Genomic DNA, 26,497 nt, shown 5'->3' with positions numbered 1-26,497 from the left:
GATGAAAGCTACGGAAGACCCTTCAACTTTCTGGTCTGTTCTCCAGGGCAAAATAATAATTGCTCCTTTGGGTGGACCTGCCAGGTCTCTAGAAGGTCCAGACAGAACCAGGAATGTTCCACAGAAGCCAATAAAGCAACAACTATTTCCTGTCCATCACATCAAAGTCTGAGGTACAATTACAGGAGACTGAAATAAAGAAGAAAAAAAAGTTCTCTTAAATGATCCAGGAGATCTGTTGAACTGCCTCCACTGGTTCAGTTCTCCAGATGGCCGAAGCTGTACTTAGTGAAAATGTTTTACTTCCAGCGAATCAAATCTAAAAAGGAAAAACATGGGTCATGTTGATTAACATAGCTTCTGGAGCTCATCAGTGTTGATTATCTTTTTTTTTTTTTTTTTGGGACCCAAATCCCATCTGTCTGCTCAAGATGGCACCAAACTAACACACTCACAGTGTGCGTTGTAATTAGTCTGTTCCAATTACAGAGACAAATTTGTTGACTCTGTTTTAGTTTTCTGCTGACAAAGAATTAATTTCCTAGATTCAGGCATGATTCATTTTGGTTGAAAGCCTCCTTTGTACATATATACCAATTTAAAACCCATGTGTCGTCTGAGATGCAGCCTGTCTTTTTAAAAAAAAATTTTTTACCTGGTGTGTTTTATGTTGGTGAGAGGCGCCGACAAGCTTCGCTCTCCAAAGCCTTTCCAGTAATCTTTCTCTGCTGGGCTTATCATTACTGTAATGACAAGGTGCGTCTCTATACACTGGCTGAGCTAGTGTGTTTTTTCAGTACTTGAGACCATCACTGTGTGAAAAGACCACACACACCCACACTAAGGCACACAGATATAGATAGAAGACAGACAGACATCATCATGATAGTAAGTTGTAAGGTTAGATGCACACATACACATGTAGTTTTAGTAAACGCAGTTACAGTCTGTGTGCATGCATGTAAAGTCACATGAGAGAAGGCCTGTTTCATACCAGAAGAAACGAGTTGTAGGGTAGTGTTTGGTGTATCTAGCAATTGGAGTGTATGTGAGGAAGAAAATGTTCACGGACATTTACAAAGAATTTTTAATTTCGAACAGGTGGATGTTGAGTGTGTGTGCTGAACAGAGTTTGGAAGGATCAAATTGCAGATGAGGTGGTCTCTACATACATCCGCCCAGACATTGATGCTGTTAAACACACACACACACACACAGACATTCAAACACTGACCCCACAGATGAGTTAATTATGCCACCAAACACTTTTAATAGCCAGGGGGATAGCGGTTTGGGTGGTGGGAGAAGAGCAGATGAGGAAGAGAGGGAATTGATGGAAAATGGGGTTGTTTCACAGCTCATTGGAGATGCTCTCCCTGGCCTGCAGTGTCTGCTGTTTCCCTCATGGCTTCCAGATGCTACCATGAACTGTACTGACACAGTCAGGCTGTGGTTCCTCCATCAGGGACAGAGCGCTGAATGTACAACTATTGGTTTATGATCTATGTAGTACTCTATACCTTTATTGAGGTTAACGTTTAGAAGTGTGACACACTACTACCTCTGGATGAGGTAAGTAGTATGTCTAATTTGGTTCCGCATGTTTATGCATAACAGAGAGAAACTCACAGGGACAGTAGGTTGGGTAGGTCCCATGGAGCATCATCAGAAAGTCTCTCCAGTTGGTTATTTTGTAGCATCCTGAAATAGAAAAAAAGATAATTCAGTTAAAAGCAATACATCTATTTGTAGTTGAGTGTATGGGCTGTGCGTGAGGGCACACCAAGCAGAACAAATAATTACAACATGAGGGAAATCTGACTCAAGAAGGAATGGGCCAGTGAAAGCTTGAAGAGAAGCAGAGAATGAAGGCTAGAAGGAAAGAGAAGCTCCTTGGGTGGGCTGCTGATGTCATCCTCAGAAGAATGGAGCAAAAAGCAAGGAGGAAGTGTGGAGCACAATTACCCTCTTTCTTTCCCTTACCTTCTTTCCTTCCTCTGTCTTTCTCCCCATTTTTGCTTAAAGTTGTGCCATGAGTCTTCCAACATTAGTGTAGGAGATGTGCAGTGTCCAATGTGTCGTTTTCAGTTGCCGACAGTAATCAACTATTGTGAGCATTTGAGTGTAAAATGTGTTCTCTATACAATTATTAGCCTACCAGTGTTGGTTAGAATGTTAGCATTAGCTGCCATCCTTGAATAAGATACAATGATGAAGCATTTCTTTAGATAACTGTCTCATACTGTGTTCCTCTGTAAGATACGCTTCAGTGCTGAAAAAGATGTTGCTCAGGTTTGAGAGAATCAGGGGAATGTTGCCTGTAATGATACCATGATATATACTGTCCACTAATGCTTTTTGTTTGTTTGTTTTAAAGTAATTTCCCAAGAATATCTGTGCTGCGTAACTCTGAGTTTGTAACCTTCTCTGCATGCAAGTGTGTGTGACTTAATGAGAATCAGCAGGTAGGCATTTACCCCACACAAGATCAGCGGTCCATTTGTTTGTTGATATAGCCTGACTTAAACATTAACTTCAGAAAGGAAACCAAAAGCTTTGTTTCTCTAAGGTCAAAGAGACTGTACCAAGTTTGAAGGCGTGTTATTGTATGAAGCATGAATGCTTGGGGGCTTGTATGAATTCAGGATGCTTTCGTCCTTCACCTTTAATGATACATTAGTCTGGATCCACGGCTGGTTTATTAAGACTTTCTTTGTTAGTTTCACAACATAAAGGAAGAATAAATTGTATCCAGGTAATCCACTAAATTCCGTCAAATTACAGGGCACAATACTCGAGCAAAGTTTATATTCAATTTCCTCTCAACATTTTCTGAGCAAGGATACAAAAGGGATTGAGTTGATTGCCGAGGCTCATGAAAATCTCCTTTTTCCTCTCTCTAGCAACTACTAGAATCAGCCTTACACTTCATCAGATGCAGCGCTCACAATTCAGGAAGAACCATAGTTTTTGTGGCTGCTTTGCAGTTTTCGCCCCTTTAATAACCACACAGAATTGCCAACAGTTGGTGGCCATGGATCATATGGCTATGAACACCCAATGAAAAATAGGGTGTTGAGAAACGGCTCTGAAAACCATTTTAAGTGATTTTTTTTTTGTCACTTGCTGTAATCTTGGTGGGTGGTGTGACTGGGAGGTCCCTGCATTACACCTGTGTTTGTGTGTATGTGTGTGCGCATGCTTGCAACTGAAACAGGGCTTTTTCAGGAATGAAGGAACTGCAAGCAGAGCAGGTCTCCCCTAGCCCATAAACTTTAACTGCAGTTAATGATCCGTGGCCTGTGTGTTTTATTCAAGGCAGGAGCACAACTCTATCACCCCAGAATGCAGAATTGGAATAACCCGCCTGGGATAAACCAGAGTGGGATTGGGTGGGTGGGAGTGAGAAGGAGGTTACTTACAGAACTTTAAGGTTGTGGAGACCCTGGAGAGCATGGCCAGAGATATACCTCAGCTGGTTTCCTGAGATACGCCTAGGAAAGAAACGGAGATCAAAAAGAGAAATCACTATACAAAAGTAAAAAATGAAATATAAGAACATACATATAAAAAGTTACAGGCCTCATAAGGGATACATTGCCTTTTGCTTTATTCTACGTTCTTGGACTGAGCTGTGATATGACCTCATCCTCAAGTTCCTGCTTTGGGGTTATTGTTGGGGCAGTATGCAAATAACATTATTCTATTCCCTTCAATGTGGTTGTTATTGGCCCAAAGCACAGCCTGAAACCTTAACCAATCCTGGGAGCTCTGATGAGTGAGCAAAGACTGAATTGAATGAGACTGCGACTGGGTCAACAAGTGCAGCGTGAAAGTATATTTGCTTACGCGCATGTGAGTGTGTTTATGGGTGTGTATAAAGAAGAGTTATACTATGTATGTAGACATGAGACTGTGCATGTTTTCAGTGTGAATGTGTGCGCTATTTTCCATGTCCTTGAGGTAAATTGGCCCGTTCTGAGGGGCCTTGAGGACAGCGAGGGAGAAAAACCACACACATTCGCACAAGCAATCCAATCAGTTTGTTTATCAAACACAGCACCTAATGGTCATTTGTGAGTGTGTATAAGGAGTCCAAATAAATAACATTCTGTCCAACAGAGGAACTCTCAAGGTCACGAGCTGGAAGAACAGTTTAAACACAGATTTGGGCTTCACGGTCTTAGACCACCCACTTTTATTAAACACAGGAGTTAAAAGTTACTCACTGGCATCTTCTTTTTCACACCATTGCTTAACAGGTGACATTGTAGCCTTTTTCTAAGCCGTCTGCTTCTGGTTGACTTGTTCCATTGGTGCCAGGATATTAAAATAGCCTGCCTTTCCAAGCCTCTATCATCTAGATTGTAATGGATGACAGCTCTCACAAACTCCCTCCGACATCTGATATTCATGTCAATATGTCTCAGCCTTATTACTGTGCAGTGGCAAACCACACAAAACTATACGGCTGCCAAATCTTACACTGTGCCCAGTTTAGAAGTCCGACAGAGTTTTTTTTTTTAAACCACACACATTCATACTAAGACACACACTCATATCAGTATTCAGTATTCAACACATACAGACTGATCGTTATCCAAGGTATTCTGGAGCCTTTCAGTCATGTGTCTCAAACCACATACAAAACTCATTCAAACTTCAACTGAGACACGTCTTTATAAAAAAATTCACAGAGATGGAAGACTAAGTTTTGACCCTACATCTTCCAGTTTCCTTGTTTTTACAAGATAAAGGGGCTCAGGATGATTTTTGAGTCGTTGGACAAACGTTTAAGTTGGTCGAAATTCAGTTTGTTTGTGCAGTGTAAGCCTTTAGCTTGCTCATTTGTCATCTCCAAGAGCATATAGGTCTGCTATAATTCCATATCAGTGTGACCACTCCACTTAAGCAGGTTACAAGGAACTATTTGGTTAGAGATAACCGATTCTATAGGCCTTGCTGAGGCCCTGACACCAGTAAAAATAGCTCTAAGCCTCTTGCTACAATAACCTCCAAGTTTTTATTTTTTTATTTTCTCAAGTTCAAATGCAGTGATCAGTTACAGGTCCATTGCACAGAGAACAAAAAGAAATAGGTAGCACAAGAGAAAATCAATGGCGTTTCAATTTGGATATTCATTCGACCAGTAATTTAGAGTTTTGGAAAACAAACAGTTAAGCCCGAGGTATGATGTCCATGTCCTATTGCCAATCAGCCTTTCTCCATTATCCGCACCACATGAGCCAAAAAAGCATTAAAAAGGAATCAGGCCTCTTTTGGTCGACTTAATTTGTCAAATGGATATTTATGCCAAAGTGAAGATGGATATTAAAAAAGGAGAAAAGGTTCAGGGCTTTTTGAAAGACATCTACTGAACACCAGCAGTTGCCATTGACCGACTGTTTCCATGATATCAGTGTGTGTTTATGGGTGAGTGTGTGTAAATGATGTACGTATGAGTGAGCGTTCAGCACTTAGCCTCCTAGTTGTTCCACATCAATCTCGCTCTGATGAAAGGCGCCTTGCTCTTGTCAAACCCTGGCTCCAACTGTTTTTTCTTTTAATTTGATTTGGGGTTGGTTACAAATTCTTCTTGGCTCCTGTACTGTGTAGATAAAAAACCCAGCTCAGTATTTTTCAGCTCTGTTGAAATAACTCCGATATAGAATAAGAGTAGTTCAAATGTATTTGAAGTGGAAGGGAAGAGACAACTCTGCTATCAGAGCTAATCAGTAAGGGTTTTAGTGAAGCATACCAACTGCAGATTATCCTATGTATCACTCAGTCTTATTGCTCAAGATAATAAACAAAAAGAAGGATTAAAGACCGAGACAGCAAACACAGTATCACATTTAGGAATACTATCTCAGGTAGTGATAGGACATCATAGTGGTAGTCGAACCAGGATGGTTGATAAAAGTGGATGATGAAAGAAGAAGAGGAGGATAAACATCAGAGAGAGAGAGTGCTTTGTGTGTGGGTGTGTCTGTAAGTACATACGCATGTATGACCCTTTTCACCGTCAGTCCATCAATAGAAATGTTATCCCTCTTTCTGTTCAGAGGTCCAGCCTGAGGGTCAGCCACTTAACCTGGCATTATCCTCTGAAATTACTGTAATAAAATATAAACCTAGAAGTGTGTGGGAGTGTGTGATACATGTGGGTACGTGTTTACGGGAGAGAAAGAGACGAGCAGACAAAATCATTGTTGGCAAAGCTCAAAGGAAAAGTTTTAATTGATGGTCCCGGCTGTAAGATGCACCTGGAGCATCAAGAAAGCAAACTTTGTAACCCCTTAACCTTCACCCACGTCATACTCCTGGCCTATCAGCAGACAATCTTATCGCAAAGTGGAAGACAAGCAGGGCAGCTCTGGCCTCTGATCACCACTTCTCTCCTTGTACATTTGGATAGCATATTTGTGATAGTCAAAGAGCCTCTGGTAGTACATTCACAGAGCTGCAGAAGCCTTGGCTAGAGGGATAATAAATGTTCAGATGATAAAAGATGAGTTTTCATTGTTTAACATTCATATAGACACTTTAGCTCGAGTTAGAGGTAAAAAGTCTTCTCCCTGTTACTTTCAGGAAATTTGAAGGGGCAGAATTTGACTGTACTTTGCAGGTCGGTGATGAGTACAGAAAACGATAAGATGAGCGTTAGAGACCCGGATAATTAACTCAAACAGCTGGTAAGGAATTAGGAAAGAAGGAAAAGGTAAAGTGAAACATGATCTCTGAAAATACAAACAGCATGCACTTTAATACTGATGATAGGCAGGAAGCACTGTCGCCGTTTAAAGTGGTTTTCAGGAAAAGGCTTCTAGGTTTCGCCTCAAACCCTCTGCTTGTTCCAAGTCATAATTAGATCCGACATAGATGGCACGTCTTTGATATTAGAGCAGTTGATTTGAAAAAAAGTGGTTGTCTTTGATATGTCAGGTAATTGAGTAACCAGTCATAGTCGGTACCAGAAAGTGGGCATTACTGCCTTCTAATTAATCCATAGACTTACTGTCTGACTCTTTATGCTCGTCTGGCTGACAGTTGCGTGCAGGTTTTTTTGTTTGAATTAACAGCAATTTCACCGATCAAAGCACAAAATGAGAGGGATCAGAGATCAATAGAATGAGATAAAAATGTTTTTTAAAAAGTCAGAGGTAGAAAAAGGGCTGGAGGGTGGGGCGATTTAACTTACATCTTTCTTTATTTATATTAATGCTGGAGTGAATCAAAAAACGGTATGCTGCCTGCTTTGTGAATGAATGTATCACTTATAGAAGGTTTAAAGAGATAAGCTGTCTGCCTTTTTACATTTCAGAGGTAAGAGCTAAGTAGTAAATAAATAGGATGATATAGAGTGAAAGCAGTGCTTCTGAAGGATATGCTGTATGTGGCTCATTAGATGTTATTTCCTCTCCTTCAACATGGTGCAAAGTTGGATAAAAGGTGACATTTATTGCCATGAGCAGATTTGTTGTGGTTTTTAATAATGTGGCCAATAAGAGAAAAAAAATAACTATCAAAGGCAGTGACTGCAGCTTTCTGTAGCCTGAAGTAAAATGGAGATTGGGGTCTGTAGGAATGAATTGGATAGGAGGGAAACGGAGAGAGCGAGAGAGACACAGAGCCCAAGGTAGAGCCCAACATCAAACAATTTATCACTTTACCAGTCACAACCTGCCTGGCTCTTGCCTCACCCTGTGGTACCAACAAGTGCTGTAGACCCACATCAAACACTCTGGCACTCTAACCGACTATGTTTGTGTTTGGAGTCTCAGTTGGTTTTGTAAGCGCTATAAACTGTTAAAATCATAATGTGTTTACCATAACCTGCTGTGCGTCATCCCACTAAACCCTCATGGTAGGAGTGAATGTAAGAAACGTACTTTTCTCTGTCTTGGAACAGCGTTACACCTCAGCATGTTTCCAGAAATGGTCAGCGGTCTATAAAAATGTGCTTTGGGGCAGGAACGTCCTCTTTGGAAGAGTTACAAAGCTACAGAACATCTCCATAAAGTGTCTAAACATGAGAGCAATACAGAGGAAGCAAGATCAACAGGGCCGTAAAACTCAGAGGATTAAATCTGGACAAGCACTGTAGACGGAGCTGTGCAAGACCCCCACTTGCCTTTTCCCCATCGTAGACACATGTTGGCATTGCTGTGGTTCTGCACTTTAGTTCCAATAACTATGTCATCTGAAATATCTAAAATATACCGCCTTTATGGTGAGAAACATTCAGTTTCAAAAGTTCACTAAAAGAATATAAATCCTGTTCTCCCCAAACAAAATCATCCAGCTTTGGTCTGTTCTTCAAAACCAATTTGATTGTGACTCAGAACTAACCGAATTGTTATCCAGCTGACCTTTTGCTGTCATCATCATTAGCCCATGCCTCACTGGCTACAGCTGCAAGAATTAGCAAGGAAAACAGCGGATTGTTCAAACACCCCATGCACACACACAAAAAACTGCAGGCTTCAGAAGTAAAGAATCAGGTGAGGGCTGACATACACACATAAGCCCCCGTGAGTTTCTACACGCTGACACACACATTCTCACCCTGAGGCGAAATCTCATGACAGCCTATGTCAAACCAAGACTTAGGGTCGGTTCTGCTGAGTTGTCAAATCAGATATCATCCCGCTGGACCAAGAACATGTTCCAAAAAAAGTTTGTGGTCTTGCGGCTGCGTGCGTGTTTTCATCAGCCTGCGCGAATGAAATCAAAACCTTCTACTTTGTGGAGCACTGACCAAAGTGTCAAAGCAAGAAAATCAGAGGCTTAGTCATCTTACTATTATTATTATTTTTTTAATTTAACAAATTGTTAATCAATTTCACTTTTTGTCAGAAAAAATATTTTTTGGCACCAATCGAAACATTTCTATTGATATCCAACCTTAACCGTACTTAAAATTATAAAAAGAGAATATAAACCCCATAATTCTATCCTGGTGTGTCCTATTGTGTGTTGCTTGTCTTGGCAAAGGCTTCCATTTATGTGTGTATTGTTCCTGCGGTGCTGTCCAGCTGAACCAGAGTCAAAGAGGGCAAGAAAGCAGCGGCTTTGGATGCTGAGCACAGAACCTGATCTCTAAATGCTTTAAAGACTATATATCCCCTCTCTGAGCAAGTATTAAATTCCCTTCACCTAACCCCTTTTGTGCAGTCATCTCAAGATCTACTCGTCTATTGCTGCAGGCAGTTTCTTGGTAGGAGAGATCAGAGGCAGGCCAGAGTCATCAATCCCCATTACAGAGTTCTGCTCATATCAGCGGCTCGGGAAATCACTGTTTCTTGTCATGTGAGTTGTGACGTCAAAGCTTTATTAATTGAATGTGAAGTGAATGATTTTGTACTCACAGTTCTGATAACAGGTGCAGTCGGTGGAAAGCTCTTGGCTGGATCTCACTGATGTTGTTCATACTCAGATCCCTGGAGAGAAGACATGGAGAACATCAGTGAAGAAGTATCAATCTGTGTGTATGTTGTCGAGGGTCTTTGAAGATACTCCGGACGTGTAAAATGGCAAATGTTAAGAGCACATTTTTCACTCTTCCATCAATCATTGAGACTAGGGAAAAGTACGCGCAGTAAGGTTAGAGGGTAAGGTGGAGAGATTGGAGGACAAGAGGGAGGAGAGGTAGATGTAGAGAAGAATTTTCCCCAATGAATCATTGTTGGGCAGCTGTAATTTCCTCTTCGTCCCAGTTACTCTTTCTCTTTTCCAGATGTCTCACTCTACCTTCCCCAGGATCTGACCCTTTGTGTCCCTTCATATCTATCTTTCCTTCTCTCATCATCTCTCCTCCTCTTCTTTTTTTTTTTTCTTCCTCAGGTTTCCCCGGAGACCGGCTCCCTTCTTCTTTATTCATTGCCATAACATAGAAGCACTCCATTTCTCTGCATCTCTGACACACTCTGACGTGATAGGGCGTGTTACGGGTTGAGTGTTGACGCAGCTGCATTGGGTCAAAGAGGGAGAGGTGCAGGATGCTCGAATACATGCATACACACACATTCAACACACATGTATCACCTTTTTCTTTTTCTTTTTAACACTTTGGATAATATGAGCCCAACTTGTGTTTCAGCCTCTGGTAGAAAACATATATAACCTTGTGCCCCCAGTCATGTAAGGTCATATCGTTGATAAACTCAATGAAAGGAAGTAGGTGTTACGTCACCTCTTCTTTGCTTTCATTGCCCTTGGGGTCTTGCATGAGTCTTCAACAATGAGGCTCGGTCGTGCGTGTGTCCATGTGTGTGTATGACACTAACCATTTCTTATGAAGCCAGACCACCGGGCTTGCAAGTGTAAACTGTGCTCTCAGAAGCCCGTTGCAGTGTGCAGTTTTGACACACTGGTTGTTTGTTTGTAAAGTCAGCCAAGCCGACAGGGGGCTGGATGAATTTATCCGCAGGCGTTATCCATATTCATCTTTCAGGGAGATGTGGAAAAAAGCTCCAGGGCACTATTTTAGTGCACTAATTTGGGTATATTGAGTAGATGTTACAAGACAAATTAAGTGAACCGATAGTTTGGTACCCTGTCAAGGATAACATTCAACATGTGGTGCTTGCAATGTTTAGTGTGTCCTTCCCTCATGAGAATTTGTAGGTCAGATAATTGTGGAGTTTTTTCGCCGCCTCTGCTGACATTGAATATTTTAATGGCATGTTAGTTTCCCTGCATGGGAATTTCCTTTCACAGAGGTTTGACTGCAGAGAGCTGGGTTCAAGGTGTTACTCAGGGACACACATGCAAGGTGGATGTCTCTGCTCATTGTTGAGGTAAAGAGAGCTGAAGATACCTGAACATCTCTAACTGCAATCTAAGTATATAATGGAGAGAAAAAAAACACACATGGCACGTTTAAATAGTGTTGCCTCATTGGATGCCCATAAAATTCCAATTGTATTTTCCAGCAAGAGATTAAATACTTATAGTGATCCGACAATGTCATCGTAAATAAGATAATACAGCCTAAGTAATATATTTTCTTAATTAAAACCAGTTTTTATTAAGATAGATTTAAGCAAATTAACTAATATTTGCAGACAAACAATATTCTCGCTCATGTCACGTGAACTATGTGCTGTACTGCACGTTTGTCCCATTTCTGGCCCAGCTGTTATCTGCTCTGGGCAATAACTTGTGAATCAGTATACCAAGTGTAACGCACTATTGCTTGATTGAAGTCAGAGGGGAATGATAACAAAGTTGCCATGGAGATTAAACAGCCGGCAGAAATAGAGAAGTGGGTTACACCATTTACAACCGAAGGAGCACGTCATCGCCTCTTATTGCTTCCTGAATGCTACAAATACACCTTAATCCGTTTGATGTTTTATGTACTAATAATCAGTGGGAGAAATATTTAATAAACCATTCTGTTGGGATTCTTGTAGCAGCACACAAACACTCTCGAATCATCCAGCTTCTGGGGATGCGCCCAGGGATTGAGACAACTCTGCATTATCTGGTCCTGATTAGAGAAGCCATAAACAAACGTTGTGTGAAGTCCATAACAGCGGACTCACTCAGACAGAATAAACATGCAGACATGAAGAGAGAAAATGTTTAAAAATAAAGACACAGTGGTGAGTCATGGGGAAAGGTTGAATGCAGCTCAGCTCGGCTGTGCTCTCCAACCGACTTATTGGGAAGCTGGAGAGAGAGACATTTCTGCTGCGCAGGCCAAGGCCTCCGCTGACAACTTGACATATCGTTGGAAGGCACTGTGCTATGGCTTGTTTTTAAAATCAAATAACAGCTGTGGCTTTTTTAAACCATGATAATTATGATTGATGACTACCACATGTGCATTGTGTTGGCTGGCGTGGTGACGTGCAGATATTTTCAGCGCAAATAAATGGTCGCAAAAGAAATGAGAAAGAGAGCGCCTAAAGCTTCTGCGGGCTGTGGAGTATATGAGAGTTTCACAATCAGAATTTTGGTTTCTATGTCCTCATTTTAAGATCAATTTGCGTTGTGTGTGAGTGTGTGCTTTTTTGAGACAGAAGGCAGACTAAGTGTGTGCGTGCGTGTGTGTGTGTGTGTGTGTGTGTGTGTGTGTGTGTGTTAGTGTCTCTCCCTGTGTGTGCAGTACAATCCTTTTTCCATTTATAGGTGCCTGCGGTGTGTGTGGTAAGATGTCTGTCGCTCATTTTCACACCCCTATTGTTTCCCAGTGAGCCTGCAGATGTGGTGGGTACAGATCTTGGTCGGGCTTTCGCCACATCATACATGGTTGCTGCCGGGGCATGGAAATGAATTGCTGTGTGGGTCTAAATGTGAGTGTGTGTGAGAGGGAGAGAATGTAAGCTCATTTGGTTCCTTTTCTTTCTTTTTTTTTTTTTTTTTTTTACTCATGAGAACGTAGTAGTAGGTCGCTTCCTGCCCTATTTAGACCATAGCAGACCTGAAAGTAGCCTGAAATTGCTCGACAACACGCCTCTCATCTGACAGGGGCAGAGGGCTTTTCCTCCCCTCAGATCTGCCTGCTGCTGCTGAATGACGAGCTGAATACGTTTGAGCAGTACCGGAGCGGAGGATGCAGACACAGAGACTCGTGCTCATCCCTCAACAAACATATGCACAAACGTTCCTCCCAACTGTTCTTTTTATCTCCCTCTGCTGTGAACCTGCAGGATGACTGACAAAGCCCCCGGTGATCTCTTTCTGCTTCCCTGGAGGGGAAATACGATTTTTCGTGTGCGTGCATGTCATTATGTGTTTATGCACAGTAGCATTTGAGAAATTGTGGCCAATGATGCAGCAATTGAAGGAGATTTAAAAAAAAAAAAAAAAGACATTTTCCATTAATTGTTCTGTAATATGCAGGAACACAATGCACTCTGAGAGATCTTTTTGTCTTTCCTCTTCAAAGTGTGTAAGAGATTATGTGCGTACGAAGAAGGTTTGGCACAGGAAGAAAGGTAGAGCGCTGGATATTTGACTGCTTTATTCTGTGATTGATAGAGTAACCATGGTAAAGAGCTTGTCTTAAGGGGGGAACGGAAGCATGAAGAAGCAAAGGTACATTTCCATTCATTTAGCCTTGGCTCTTTCTCTCTCTTTCTCTCGTATGCCACTCCGTCGCTCACACTCTTTTTCTCTACATCTCTGCTTCAGATTTCAACTGGAGCATGGAGTTACACAGTCCGGTTGTAACAATAATGTGATTTATCATATTTCCTCTCTGCCGTCAACAGAACTACTGAAGTATGTTATCGCCTCTTTGATCAAAGGCAGTGTGTGTGTCGGTGTCAATGTACCCCTAGCGGCATTGTAGCAATTTTCAAACTGAAAGCATTTCTCACAAGGGCCGGTGATATAGCGCTCCAAAACAAGTGGCCACATCATATAAGAATCACCCCTGTTTACTTTTATGAGCATACACACCCACCCACGCTACAGCCATCCACTGGCACTCATACACACTCCATGCTGTGGGTGGCTATTGTTTGGTAGATGGTGGACCACCCTGATGAGTGAATATACCCTCAGAGCGGGGCAGATGCGATCAACAATCAGGTGTGTTTTTTTTTTTTGTGTCATGAATGGCGAAATGAGCTCGTCGGACAAAGCTGCACAGGAGCAGGCTGAGGAGCGATGACTTGATACATTTCACTAAGGAGGACTCCATTGTCTCAAAGTAAAAGAGAAAACTGGATGGAAAAAGTTTCTGGCCTGTCGCCGGAGCATGAAATTGCATGCAGGTACAGTACATAACAATGCAGGCAAAAGCATGTAAACAAACATTGTTTACCCTCGAGAGGGTTGTTTTTAAAGAATCTCCCCTTTACATATACACTCACAGACGCACCAAAAAAAAACAATCCACAAGAAACGTACTCTGAGATCCCCACCCCCCAACTTCCTCCTTTGCTCTGTCTTTCTATCTCTCCTTCACTCGCCTGCCAATCCCTTTGTACCTCTCTCAGATGGAGACGCTTACCAAACAAACAGCCAATAATGGCGATAAGCTCTGCACCTTTTGAAGGTGGCTTATCTGTGAGTCGCATTAGGGTAATAGATCTTTAGTGGAAATCAACAACCATAGCCTTGCCCAGAGGGCAGGACTTGTGCATTAGTGCTGCTTGAGCCACACCTTGGCTGTCTTTTACAGTAACGATCACAGTAATGTCTTCAGTCGGATTCAGCCAGTCTGATCCTCTCTGCTTAGCTCTTTGAAACAGTTAAGGCCATGATGAAAGGTGATCTTTTATTCAACACAATGCAACTGGTAGTCAAAGCTTGGGCACCGCCTTGAAGAGGGTCTAAATGGTTGTGTAGTGTGTGTGTGTGTGTTAGGCTCAAGTCGAAGTGTGTTCGATTTTTCTCTCTAACTTGACAGACTGCTTTCTCATGCAGTTTTTCTCCCAGTCACACATGAGCTTACACACACACACACACACACACACACACACACACACACACAGACGTGCACACACTCACAAACATACACAAAGAGTCAGGAAGGAGGGTACAATGCTGTCCTCCCCTCCTCCTTCCTCTAAAGATGTGTTTTTTTTCTCTCTCTCTCTTTCCCTCTTGCCCAGACTTCCTGGGAGGGGTACACTGCCCTTTGTGTCCAAAGGCACTCTCTCTTTATCATTCCCTCTCTTGTTCTCTCTTTCACTCATTCATGGGGCACAAAGAGGGAGGGAGAGGGCGAGGAGAAGTCTTTCACCTGGACAAGGAGGGCCACGGGGAGGACTCGGCTACAAAAGAGCCGAGAGGGAGGGAGGAAGGGAGGGAGGGAGGAAGAGAAAAGGAGGAGATAGTGAGGCAGAAAAAGGGAGATGCATCTCTGTGTTTGTGCTCCCAGTGTTTTGTACTCTTTTCCGCTCGCTGCGGTTTAAGGGAGAATGACAGGCGGATGTCTGGGTGGAGAGAGCGGCTGTTTAGTCTGAGGCCATGTCATGGGAAACATATTCATGCCCTCTGGGACTTATTCATACCCTAGAATACCATGCACACACATACACGCATGCACATACACACTCTATGTCCGCTCCTTTTACTCCCACACACACCCTGTCATGAGACAGAGGGGAGGGGGGTGAAAGGTCAAGCACTTCAGTAATGGAACAGGAAGTGTTGGAACAGTCGGCACTATACAACATACAACTAACAGGCTGCACCATGTGGACAGGGCTGACAGGCAGCTGTTGTGGGTAGCACATAGCTGTGGAAGGCAGCGAGGCTTTAGTAGCCCTGCCCAAAGTCCACTTATCAGTTTTTCTTATTTTGTCTGACTCAGAGGAGGCTGTTGCGTGACATGTGCCAGAGAGCAACCCTCGTTTCCTTCGACACAAAGGCTCAAACGTTATTCTATAGGAAGGAAATGTTACAGAATTCAGCTAAACTAACATGTGGCAAAGGGTTACAAATGTCCCTGCTCTTCCACACATCCTGAAAAGATATCTCTTCCGGAGAGGTGTTCTTCCTGCACAATGATTTAGAGGCAGTGAATACAACAGTAAATGAAACCTGATGAGTATAAGTGTAAGGCTCTATTATGACTTCATTTGGTTGAATGGCAGAAACAGCAGGAAACGGGATCTCGTTAGAGGTATTTTCAAATCCAATTCTGGCTCCCTCCGTCTTTACTGCTCTACTCACAGATCTACGATCAGCTCATCTGCTCCTTATATTTAACAGTGCCCAAGGATAACATCTAGACCTGAACTTAGATCTGTGCTTGATGAAATTTTACCCTATACAGATGAGGACATGTGGCTGCAGTTGGTTTAAAGAGATTTAGTTTGGCCTCTTGCCATGCATGTAAAAAGTCCAGATTTCCTCTTTTGCTCCCTCTCAGACATGTAATAGAGACGTGAGTGAGCCTGGCTACAGATGCAGAGGAAGAGTTCCCTCCAGCCTCCCTTTTACAGCAGATTGAAAATACACCTGTGAAGTCCAGTCTTAGGAAGAATGACACCACTGCCTCATGCCATCATACTGGCCTGACTGCTGTTTCTCCGTTCAGATCAGGTCACTCTACCCTCCAAAATAAAGAGTCCAGAAAAAGATTTTATTAAATTCATTAATGTATCTACCTTCTGTTTTCTTCATTTCACCTTCCACTTTTTTTGGACATTTATCTGCTTTACCCCTAACTTTGTTTTTGTGTGTGTGTGTGTGTGTGCGCGTGTTTGTGCGTGTGCTCATTTTCCCTGAGGTGTGTGCACATGTGTGTGACATTTAAGTGTGTCTGTGATTGCTTCTTTGTTCTCTTTAGCTAACTCCCGTCCCAGTGGTCTATTCACACAACCTAATCCCTGTTAGCATCGCTGTATCAGCACCGCTCTGTGGGACTCTTTGATGCTGCACAGGAGGATTGGATAGGGCATTAACCATCATTAAGTCAGTGTGTTTTCGTGTGTGTGTGTGTGTGTGTGTGTGTTGACTTGCTCGAGTGTTGTGTTTCTTTGTCTCTAATGTGCATATGGGGGTCTTGTGGGAATGTGTGTGTGTGTTGTCTGATAGGGCATTAAGTATCATTACCTCTTACTAGTCATCACCTGCACAGTGCCAGTCCCACATGAGCCACTTTAGTTGGCAGGCCTGGCCAGCGATCACAGATAGGCAGACAGAGACAGACAGAGCCATTTTTGAGTCTTGGAGAACGATAAACACGTGAACATTCTCTTTGTCAAGAAAATTGTTTTATTATTAAAAAAAGGCTTCATAAGGCAACGTAATGTTTTGCAACAACTAAAGATGATTCTGTTTACCTCCAACTGCAGTAAAGCAGGCCTTTCTGCAACACTGAAACCAACGACTCCTACAGTAAGAGTGTTGAGCCATCGAAAACATCCCTCTTGTGTGTTGTCTGACCGCAAGCTCGTACATTAACACGAATGCCAGTGTTCAAGTCCATGTGTACGTGTCCTCACATAGGCACGGACGTGCAACAGAGCAGTAAGGGACATTTGTCGTGGCCTGGCCCAAGATTAGACAATGCCTTCTCTGTAGTGGAAAAGAGAGGGCTACTGCACTTGCACAAATCCATGCACACACACACACACACACACACACACACACACACACACACAAACATCCAAACATTCCCATGGATTTCCAGGGTTGGATAGGGTCTGAATAGGAATCTGGGCCATGCAGGCATTCTGAATACTTTCAATCAGAGGCAGCCCTTAACCCCTCAATCACACGTCACAGGGAGCACATTCCTCGCCCTCTGACACACACTTGCGCTACACTGCTATCACACAAAACATACAGATTTACATATTTGGCTAGTGGCATTAGGTCTGACCCCAACAAATACGAACAACTGCTGTGATCTGTCCACATGCAGGGCTCATGTGCCATATGCTTCTAACACATTCTCCACTATACTTCCCTGATCTCCAGCTCCTCCACTCTTGTTCCCTTCAAGATCTTGTGTCGAGATTGCTTTCTACTTTTTTCTAAAGGACAGGATATGGAGTGGCAGAGCACACTATGGGCTCTGTGTCTTCTCTGTCTGCCAGTCCTGAGGGAAATGTCATTGTTTCCATTGTTGTACTTCTACCTACCTACCTGCCGTCTGTCCCTGAGGAAGAATTAAAAGCCTCCCAGGTTGATCTCAGGAAACCACAAACCAAGGCACTTTCCGGCACTAACTGCCTTCCCGCTCTCTCCAACACCCTTCTGGCATAAATATCACTTCTGCAGCGGGCTCAAGTGGCTTTTTCTTCTGGGGGTACACCAGGGAGAGCAAAATAATGGACACTTTGAGGCAAACATTTCAGATTTGTTGGAAGGAAGGAAGAGGGGAGGAGGCAAAATTAAGAATGGGCTGGGAAAAGGGTGCTGTTAATTTCCCCTTTTTGTGTTCTCTTGAGCAGAACAGATTGCCTATGACAAATGTCAATGTCTTCTTCCTCGGTAAAATCAGAAGAGCACTGCTCTTTTCCCTGACTCTGATCGCCGCTGACAGTTGGTTGGCTTGTCGCCAAAGCACCTCCTCAAACTGACACACCCATACACACGCACCTTTGAAGAACTGTACACCATTTGGATTTGTGAACACACCCTTCACTTCCTCACTTTGCCTTGAGCCATATGCATTTATTTAGATTTTCCAAGAAACACATTGCACATGAGTGATCATACATTTACACTCAGTACTGCATGAATGGCTACAACATGTACTTTGAAAACAAACACACACACACACACACACACACGCACACACACACACGCTCAAAGACTTAAAGTAGACAGAGTACAAAGAGACTTGTTCTACCCTAAGGAGGGCAGAGAAAACAGGTGAGGAAAGGAGAATAGCTAGCTGAGAGAAGATAGAAGACGGTGCTGTGGGAGGGAATTATAGTTGAGGTGGGGGGCAACCATAGACGTCTGGAGCCAGAACACTGATGCTGGAGCTGATAACTGCTCTATAGAGGACCCTCCACTGACAGTACACACACATACACTGTTCATTTTTCCTTTGCATATTTTTATCCCTTTACCCCCCCTCCCTCAGCATCTTTTACAATTTCTCTCTCTCAGGCATGATGTTTACAGTGTGACCCCCGGTCGCTTCTGATAGGAATCATTCCATCAACATAATGGCTAAATGACACGCACACAACTGCTACAGTCGTGCCCACCATACAGGAGCAGGATGTTTTTCTCTTGTGTGTGTGTGTGTGTACGTGTAAGTAGGTGTGTGTGTGTATGTATGTGTTGATGTGTTCTTGTGTCGGTGTCTGTGCCCACTATCTTCAAATGTATTCCTTTTTCTCTTAACACCTATTTCTAATCTTTGGAATCTTTTACTCTGTTCTTTTGTCCTCCATTTTATTTTGTTATAAACTTCATAGCTTCAACGACAGTGGCTAGAAAAGAAAGAAAAAAAAACACTCAGCACAGTGGGTGGTCTTCGCACACACACACATCACCAATGTGCGCACTCCTTGGTTTTCCTCTGTCTGGTAATGGGCTAGCTGTGGTTTCCTGGCCTTGGCCAAAAAAAAAAAAAAAAAAAAAGACAAAACTTTGCTCACCGCTACCACAAAGCATCACCTAATCACTGCTCAACTCCAGTCACAGACCAGCACCGGACACACACTACTCTGCACACCACCAGAGTAGGAAGTGTGAGATGTTCCAACCACCTGACAACTTAAGAATGTCTTTGCACATATATCATACCAGCTAGATCATGAACATATTAGTTGTTTGTTTTTCATATGTAGAGGTCAAGGTCATAGCTCACTGATCCACATGCTCCCAGCCTCACAAGCTACTTATCGTCAATGTGAAGCTATATTTTATGACAAGTTGCCTCGCATGAAGCAACACATAAAATAGCACCTGCCCCTGATGCGCATACTGTACACAGTGTTCTGAATCTTAACACACATTAACACATATGCACACACGCGTGCACTCTCACTCTCTCACACACACACACACACACACACACACACACACACACACACACACACAGGCACACAGGCACACAGGCACACGCCCTTGGGCACTGTCTTTCCTCTCTAATCTGATATCAAAGAGAAGGTCTTTTCAAAGCGTCTCACATGACAGCTCATTTCATGTGTTGCCCACGGAAACTATTATTGTCATAAATCTACTCTCTGAAGAGTTGCTCTAAGCACCTTTACCTCTGAATGAGATTAATTCCTGTGCAGAGTCGGCCTCTATCCACCTCAGCGTCATTATGCGCAAGTGTCATTCATTAGTATTCAGTTGTGTATTCACCTACACGACATGGGATCGTTCAATGTGTATTTAAATCCTAAAATAATAAATGACTCCTGCGCAGCCTGGATTGTCCTCTCGGTCACTACAACACATAGAGTTTCGCTCACTTTGAAGAGTTCTCCGATGACACTGATGGATGATGTCATATACTTTCACAGCACTATGTGGACGTGCTTTGTAATGTGGACCGTTCCCAAGCAAATCCATGTGACCTCGGCAGTCTAATCCACCCTTCGTAGCACAGCAGGGAGTGCTGGATGGCTCAACAGATCCTGGTGGGGACTGAGCTGGACCTCTGCTGTTGTAACCTTTCGTACTCCAACAAAATGAGACATTGTAGCCTGCTGTGTTTGATTTTGGGTAATGTGTGCGTGGGTGTAGGTGTGCACAGGCGTGCATATGTGCATAGTTTGTACTGGTAGGGAGGTTTTTTTATTGTGTTTGATGATTTTTTTTTGGAAGGTCATCAGACAAATTTGTAATTCTCTATCATATCTACATTTTTCTGCAATCAGGGGGGGGAAGTATCAAATGACATTTACTCATATTACCTTAAACGAGTAGCTGATTTGTGTGTTTTTGAGATTGAGTATTGCACTAAATTCACAAGGCTTTCGTTACTGAGTAAAAACTTAAATGTAAGGACTAAAACTGACTGTCAGGTTTACAGACGTCTAAAGGAGGAGAAGCACATGTATTCTCGCTCTCCTATCACAACAGGAAAGAATACGAGGGTGAATACGAGCCGTACCAAAATGTGGACCTAGCCGACAGCTCTGATCTGAGTTGAAGATGAACTCGGAAGAACATCGAAGCGACCAGCTCAGCTTCAAGTGCAAGAAAGACCAGCTGCTATTTAAACTTTACAGTGAGTTTAGAGTGAACTGCCCAGATTTATGACTCATCATTACATCCAACATTTGAGGTTGCATTGCACTTTGTTATAAGTGTGTTCATTTAAATCAAACAACCTGGTTGGACGTTCGTACCCTATTTTCACCACTCAGAGAGAAGATATCTTAATTTCGACCTTCAAACAGTTAAGAACTCATGAATCAAAGTGAAAAACGTTTTACTTCTTAAGTGGATTCAAAGACTGGTCATTGTACTTTTACTTGGGTAAAACATTTATAGTAACTACTTTTTGTGAGTAGACTATACCAATACTGTTTCCACCCCTGGCTGCAGCATCTCTCCTGCCTGTATTCCCTTCTTCTCCCCACTGCAGCAATTTGTGTTTCAGTGTGTGTGGGCATGTGCGGTTGGTCGCTGAGTATATTTATCTTATTCTTAATCAGCCCTCAAACTCACTAATTGGTCCAGTTCCACTGTTAGGTAAGGAGGGGAAATGAGCAATTACTCTTGTGTTTGTTAGGGAGAGATGTGTGTTTGTGTGTGTATCTGTGTGAGTGCGGCTGTGGTGCAGCAGTTAGGAGGAGTGGGGACTTTCACAGAGGGAGTCTCAGGTCATCACTCTTTTTTATTTTAGCGGAGGACTGGGAGCTCAATATTCTCCGATACGTCTCTCTCTGTGTGCAAGAGTGTAAGTGAGTGTTCTGGCTTGGTTGTGTGACGTTGCCTCATTGTTGGGTAAACCGTCTGATGCTCTCATAAGGTAGAGTGATTCCTGGATGGAGTTGGAAACCAAATTTCCCCTCCATAAACTCTTAACTTTTTTTTCTTTTCTTTTTTTTTTTTAACTTTAAAATGAACACTCTTAGATCTAGCAAGCGGGGTCCCGTGACAGCCAAAGTCCAGCATCGCTCATGTAGAAATGTCTTTTACAGTATGTGTATTTTTAAGCGTCGTTTCTGTTGATCTTTGCGTACTCCCTCTGAATTCTGTCCCTCCTCTCTTGTAATACTTGTAGAGCCCCTAGTGAGCAACTGCTCTATCACACCCTGTTTCCTGGGTTTGACTTCTATCACTTCAATATCAGTTATCACAAAAGTGTTTCTAATCTGTCCTCAGAGGCAGTGAAGCAATCGGTTAGATCTGGCTGTACGCCACAGCAGGGTGGTGTAAAGGAACTCCTCAGATCTGCATTTTTTTTCTATGACAAAAGCTTCTCATATAGCCCATAAAAAGTCAAAGGTTTAGATGGAATTTATTCTCTGATACTACGCATACTAAAAACGTATTGTGTTTTCAATTATTTTTTATTGTGCTTATTATTTTAAGCCTGGACCACTTAGCCAGCCTGTCAAACTGGAGAAAAAGATTGATTTACATTTTATTCTATTGAACATATTGATCTTATAACAGATCAATATGTTATTAAAAGAAATGGGTCATTAGAACACTTCCCCTTTCCACACTGGATCAATGTCTACCTTCTATCAACTTTGACTTTCATAGAACAATGGCACAGATTGAAGGCATTAAACAGGTTATTAACTCGCACACTTTAATACATCATAGGAGCACAAACATATGCCTGTCATGTGCTTGCAGCTTACACACTCACATACTGTACATGTACACAACAGGCATACACATGCGCACACGCTCTCTCTCTCACGCTGAGTCTCCAGTTGGCGCTGGGGAAACCTGATACTAAAAGCAGTGGTCCATTAATATTGCCATATTGGTCAACACAAAAACGCACACACACTCTCAAAGGCACATGCTCAGGTTCTGGTGCCGCTTCCTGGTCACATGTCGAAATACTTGCTTCTTTTTTCTCTTAGTTTAAACAACAATCTCAAATATCATCCAATGGCATTCAATTGAGGCATTTTGACAAGCCTCTGATATATATAACAATGATCAAGATTAATATGTAAAAACTAATGACTGGTGGGCATGTTGTAAAAGTTGACTGATCAGGTAGAATGATGAAAGGATGCAGTACAAAGTAGGAATGCGATAAGCATAATTAAGGTCAAAGGAAGTTTCATGAGACAGTGAGAGGCCTGGAGGTTGAATGGTTAAGGTGAAATGGGACAGGAAATGTGTTACTCACAGGTAAGTGGTGAGAGGGCTGAGCTCAGTTGGCACAGACGATAGTCCCAGCTCGGAGCAGTCCACCATGACAAAGATCCCATCTTCCTCACATTGGCATTGAGACGGACACAGCGGTTTGGCCGGCTCCTGCCTGCTTGGGATCTCTCCATACCCCCACACTTCAGGTGCAGAACCCCAAACTCCTGGAGCCACGCAGAGAAGCAGAAGTGCAGAAAGCATATCTGACTGATCACCTGTCTGCATCTACACTTGTAGGGATTTCTGTCTCACAGTCGCTTCTTTATCCTCCTGTTTAAAGAGGCAGCTCTTATGAAGTGAGGAAGTTCCAATGTTTTCTTTCCCAAATCGTTCCTCTCCTGAAGTCTCTTCACTGCCTTTTTCCCCTGTGCAGGTTGGCCACACAAAAATATCTGCCCCTGTCCCCAAGTTCTATCGCTTCATCACTTCTTCATCTCTCTTAGGTTAACTGAGCCCAAACTTCTTTCCCCCCTTTCCTTGTCTTCCCTTCCTCTGCCTTCTCCTTTCTCACTGTCTTTCTCACCCAGACTCACTCACCCCTTCTCCCTCTTCTGTCTACTCTGTCCTTGTATATATCTCCTGCACTCTCTGTCTCTCTCTCCTTTACCTATTGAAGAAGGAGCGCATGAGTTGTGAATGAGCCACCCTGATTGGCCCGCAATTTAGGGATGGGCTGGAGCATCTCCGGAAAGTGGGAGTGGTCTGTGATTCTCAAAACTCTTCCCTCTCTTTCTCCCTCTCTTCCCTTTTCCCCTTGTTTTACTGTGCCTGGAAGCTTTATGTGAAGAGAGCGAGTGACGGGTTGAGTTTGAGGAATCAAGGAGTTTGAGGAGGAAGGGGTGGCACAGTGCAATGGTGGAAGACAAGATTTCTCCTTGTGGGAATGGATGAATGGAATTGCGAGAGCTATATAGCTAAAAGGCAGATCTTGAGGATAAGAATGAAAAGAAAAAAAAGAGTGTGTTTGGCTGTATTAGAGAGATGCAGAGGGTCAGAGTGTGCGACTAGAAGTGACTATTTGGAGGAAATTGAAATTCTGACACTTCAGCACCCCTCGGTCCCCAGAAAGAGCAGAATCCAGTGTCTCGTAAGTCACACCTTCTCAGGTTTCTGTTGCTGGAATGTCGCGATTGCACACGTGGAAACACACGCACTTGCCTGCGTACACACACATGGACACCCATAGCAAATAACAGATTACTCACATACAAGCACTCGCATATCCATTTCACATACACACACACACTCCAGTCTATAGAGGGAGAAGTGTGGATTTGTGAAGAAGTGTCAGCTGCCCCAGGCCAAAGCCTATCTGTATTTCACAGTCTATCTGTGCTCACTTGCAGTTTTTCAACAGAATCTTGAAAATATTCACTCTTCTGAGCCTCTTTGCTTATATTTACACTGTTTACATATTATAACACGCGGTTCATTGTTGTGGAGAATTAAATTTGAAAACCCAGCTTGTGTGACAATGTGGAAAAATGAGGTCAACAAACAGCTGGACAAGCATGCCATATAATGTGACTCTTTTCATATCTTTCCCAGTTTAGCTATCATGCTTTGCACCTGTAAGTACATGACTGTGCATCCACCTACTGATGAACTGTAATTATATTAAAAAGAAGAATCTGGCTTCCCATTTAAAGCAGAGCCGATTCTGTCTTTTGTCCTGCTTTTATTTCAGGCGTATCTTCCAGCAGCACCAAGTACAAGGCAATAAAAAAAGCTTGCAGTAGGAGATCAAGAGTTTTTTCCAATTGAAGGTAACATAACAATAGTACCCTGCATTCACTGATGTTAGTAATATATTTGAGAAATCCCCAATGGGGTGAGCTTTAAATTGCCCCCCTATAACTCCAGTGATTTTCATTTTTTTTTAGGAGAGGGATTACACGGTCCTGATAAAATCTGACAGCCAATTGGGCTCCTAAAAATCTTTTCAAACCCCACTGGATTAACTCAAAAGTGCCTGTGGGTCGATTTGGGAAAACAAGGCTGTTCTTAGTTCTTGGAAAGCAAGGCTTGAGGAACTGAGGTTTTCTTTTGCAGGATAAGTATGATTAAAGCATTCAAAAAGGCACATGCAAAGCCAAGAACAAAGATGCAAAAAGTAAAATTCCCTCAAAAGACTTGAGAAATACATTACACAACAAAATAATGCCACACTATACAATTCGACTTATTAGAAGTGTACAAATCCTTATGTATTTGCACCCAGTATGAGTTTGACTACCTTTCTGGTTTGTATGTAAGTCTCTGTACTTCCCTGTCTTTTTCTTTCTACACCATCCTCTGTAGGCTGAATAGTTTCTCATTAATTAATTAACATTCCTATGCCACTGTGTTTTCTGAGGGGCCTTTGTTACGGCCCCACAAAAACTCTTTCAGAGCTGTTCTTCACATAGTATCTCTCTCTCTCTCTCTCTCTCTCTCTCTCTCTCTCTCTCTCTCTCTCTCTCTCTCGCTCTCGCTCTCTCTCTCTCTCTCTCTCTCTCTCTCTCTCTCTCTCTCTCTCTCTCTCTCTCTCTCTCTCTCTCTCTCTCTCTCGTGCTCTCTCCTCCTCTTTGTAGTGGAATGTCCTTTGCTTTGCTCTCTGTCTATTGTCAGAGCAAAAATGTTGCGTGAATTGATTTCAAATGATTAGTTATTTTTCCCTTGCTCTGGCTTTCATGCAGTACCTCAGACTCACGCGGGCAAATGTTCAGACTCTCCAGACAAATACCTTGCATGAGTCTTTGAAACACCTACATAAAGCAGAAAATACACTAGTTCCTATGGGCACGTGTGCATAAATACAAAACCGTGCACATGCTCTTCATCCACCTGCAAACTCCACCTCTCCCCTTTCTGAGTTGCAGAGCTCTGTCATCTTTTTAAATGCTTTTTAATTGTCTGGCCCCAGGGGAGCCCTAAAACACACACGGTAAAAAAAAAAAAAAAGAAACCTGCATGTCTGGTCTTCTGTCTCTCTCTTTAAATCTTTCTTCACCTTTTAGGTATCTCAATCTTAATTTCATTTATTCTTTTAGCCTTTTATCCCAATAATACAGATAATGGTGCTGCTTGTTGTAGTTATACAGTGAGCTATTTGGTTTCTTTTGTTCAACATGCATCTGTTCTAACAGTCCTAATGAAAGGCTGCAAAGTTAATGGTTATTGTATTAAACACATTTCATCATCCGGGGAGAAATAGTTCCAATATCAATCTAACACTGAAGCAGTATATTTTTAAACCCTCTGCCTCTGTATAAGTTTATACAGCAGATATACACATTCTATGGCATGGGAATGATATATTTATATAGTACATATACAGTGTATGTACTTGTGAAACTGTTTAAATGCATTTGAACTAGTGCAAACCCCCCCCATTCCCAGCAGAGGCTGTATATTTGTGTGCATGAGTGATATTAATCCCTTAGCATCATGGAACATGGAAATGATTTAAATGAGTTAGGCTTATATTTAAGATCAGAATAAAAGTAATACTTATAAAAGTAATACTTTTAGTCTGGTTTTCCTGTGGCAGTTAACTGACTTCAAAATACTGTTTTAACAAATCTTAATTTAACAAATCAGCTGAAATGGCACGATATCTGTTAGTTTGATGTTGTTTTGTTGTGCTGTTTTGATTTTATTTCTTTGCTATTGTGAATCATTTTTTGTTCAACTGTAGATAGATTGGTAGGTTAGAATCACTTGCTCTATAATATGTTACACTGATTATGCCATAGGTGATGCATCTCAGACACTC

The 26,497-nt window shown here is 42.4% G+C and overlaps 1 protein-coding gene across 1 annotated transcript in view; it reads right to left on the bottom strand.

Moving 5' to 3' along the window:
• Positions 1–23,325, bottom strand: part of lgr6 (leucine-rich repeat containing G protein-coupled receptor 6) — a 34,987-nt gene extending 11,662 nt beyond the window's left edge. Inside the window, exons 1-4 of the mRNA XM_079359360.1 lie at positions 22,721–23,325; positions 9,372–9,443; positions 3,423–3,494; positions 1,630–1,701 (exon numbers count right to left, since the gene is read on the bottom strand). Of these exons, the coding sequence (XP_079215486.1) occupies positions 1,630–1,701; positions 3,423–3,494; positions 9,372–9,443; positions 22,721–22,965 (461 nt within the window). The 5' untranslated portion in view covers positions 22,966–23,325. The remainder of the gene's footprint in view (positions 1–1,629; positions 1,702–3,422; positions 3,495–9,371; positions 9,444–22,720) is intronic.
• Positions 23,326–26,497: the final 3,172 nt, after the last annotated feature.

The sequence above is a fragment of the Symphodus melops genome (assembly GCF_947650265.1).
Source record: "Symphodus melops genome assembly, chromosome: 13".
NCBI classification, from domain to species: Eukaryota; Metazoa; Chordata; class Actinopteri; order Labriformes; family Labridae; genus Symphodus; species Symphodus melops.
The sequence above is the reverse complement of the archived record's forward strand: the minus strand, read 5'-3'. Positions and strand labels throughout refer to the sequence as shown.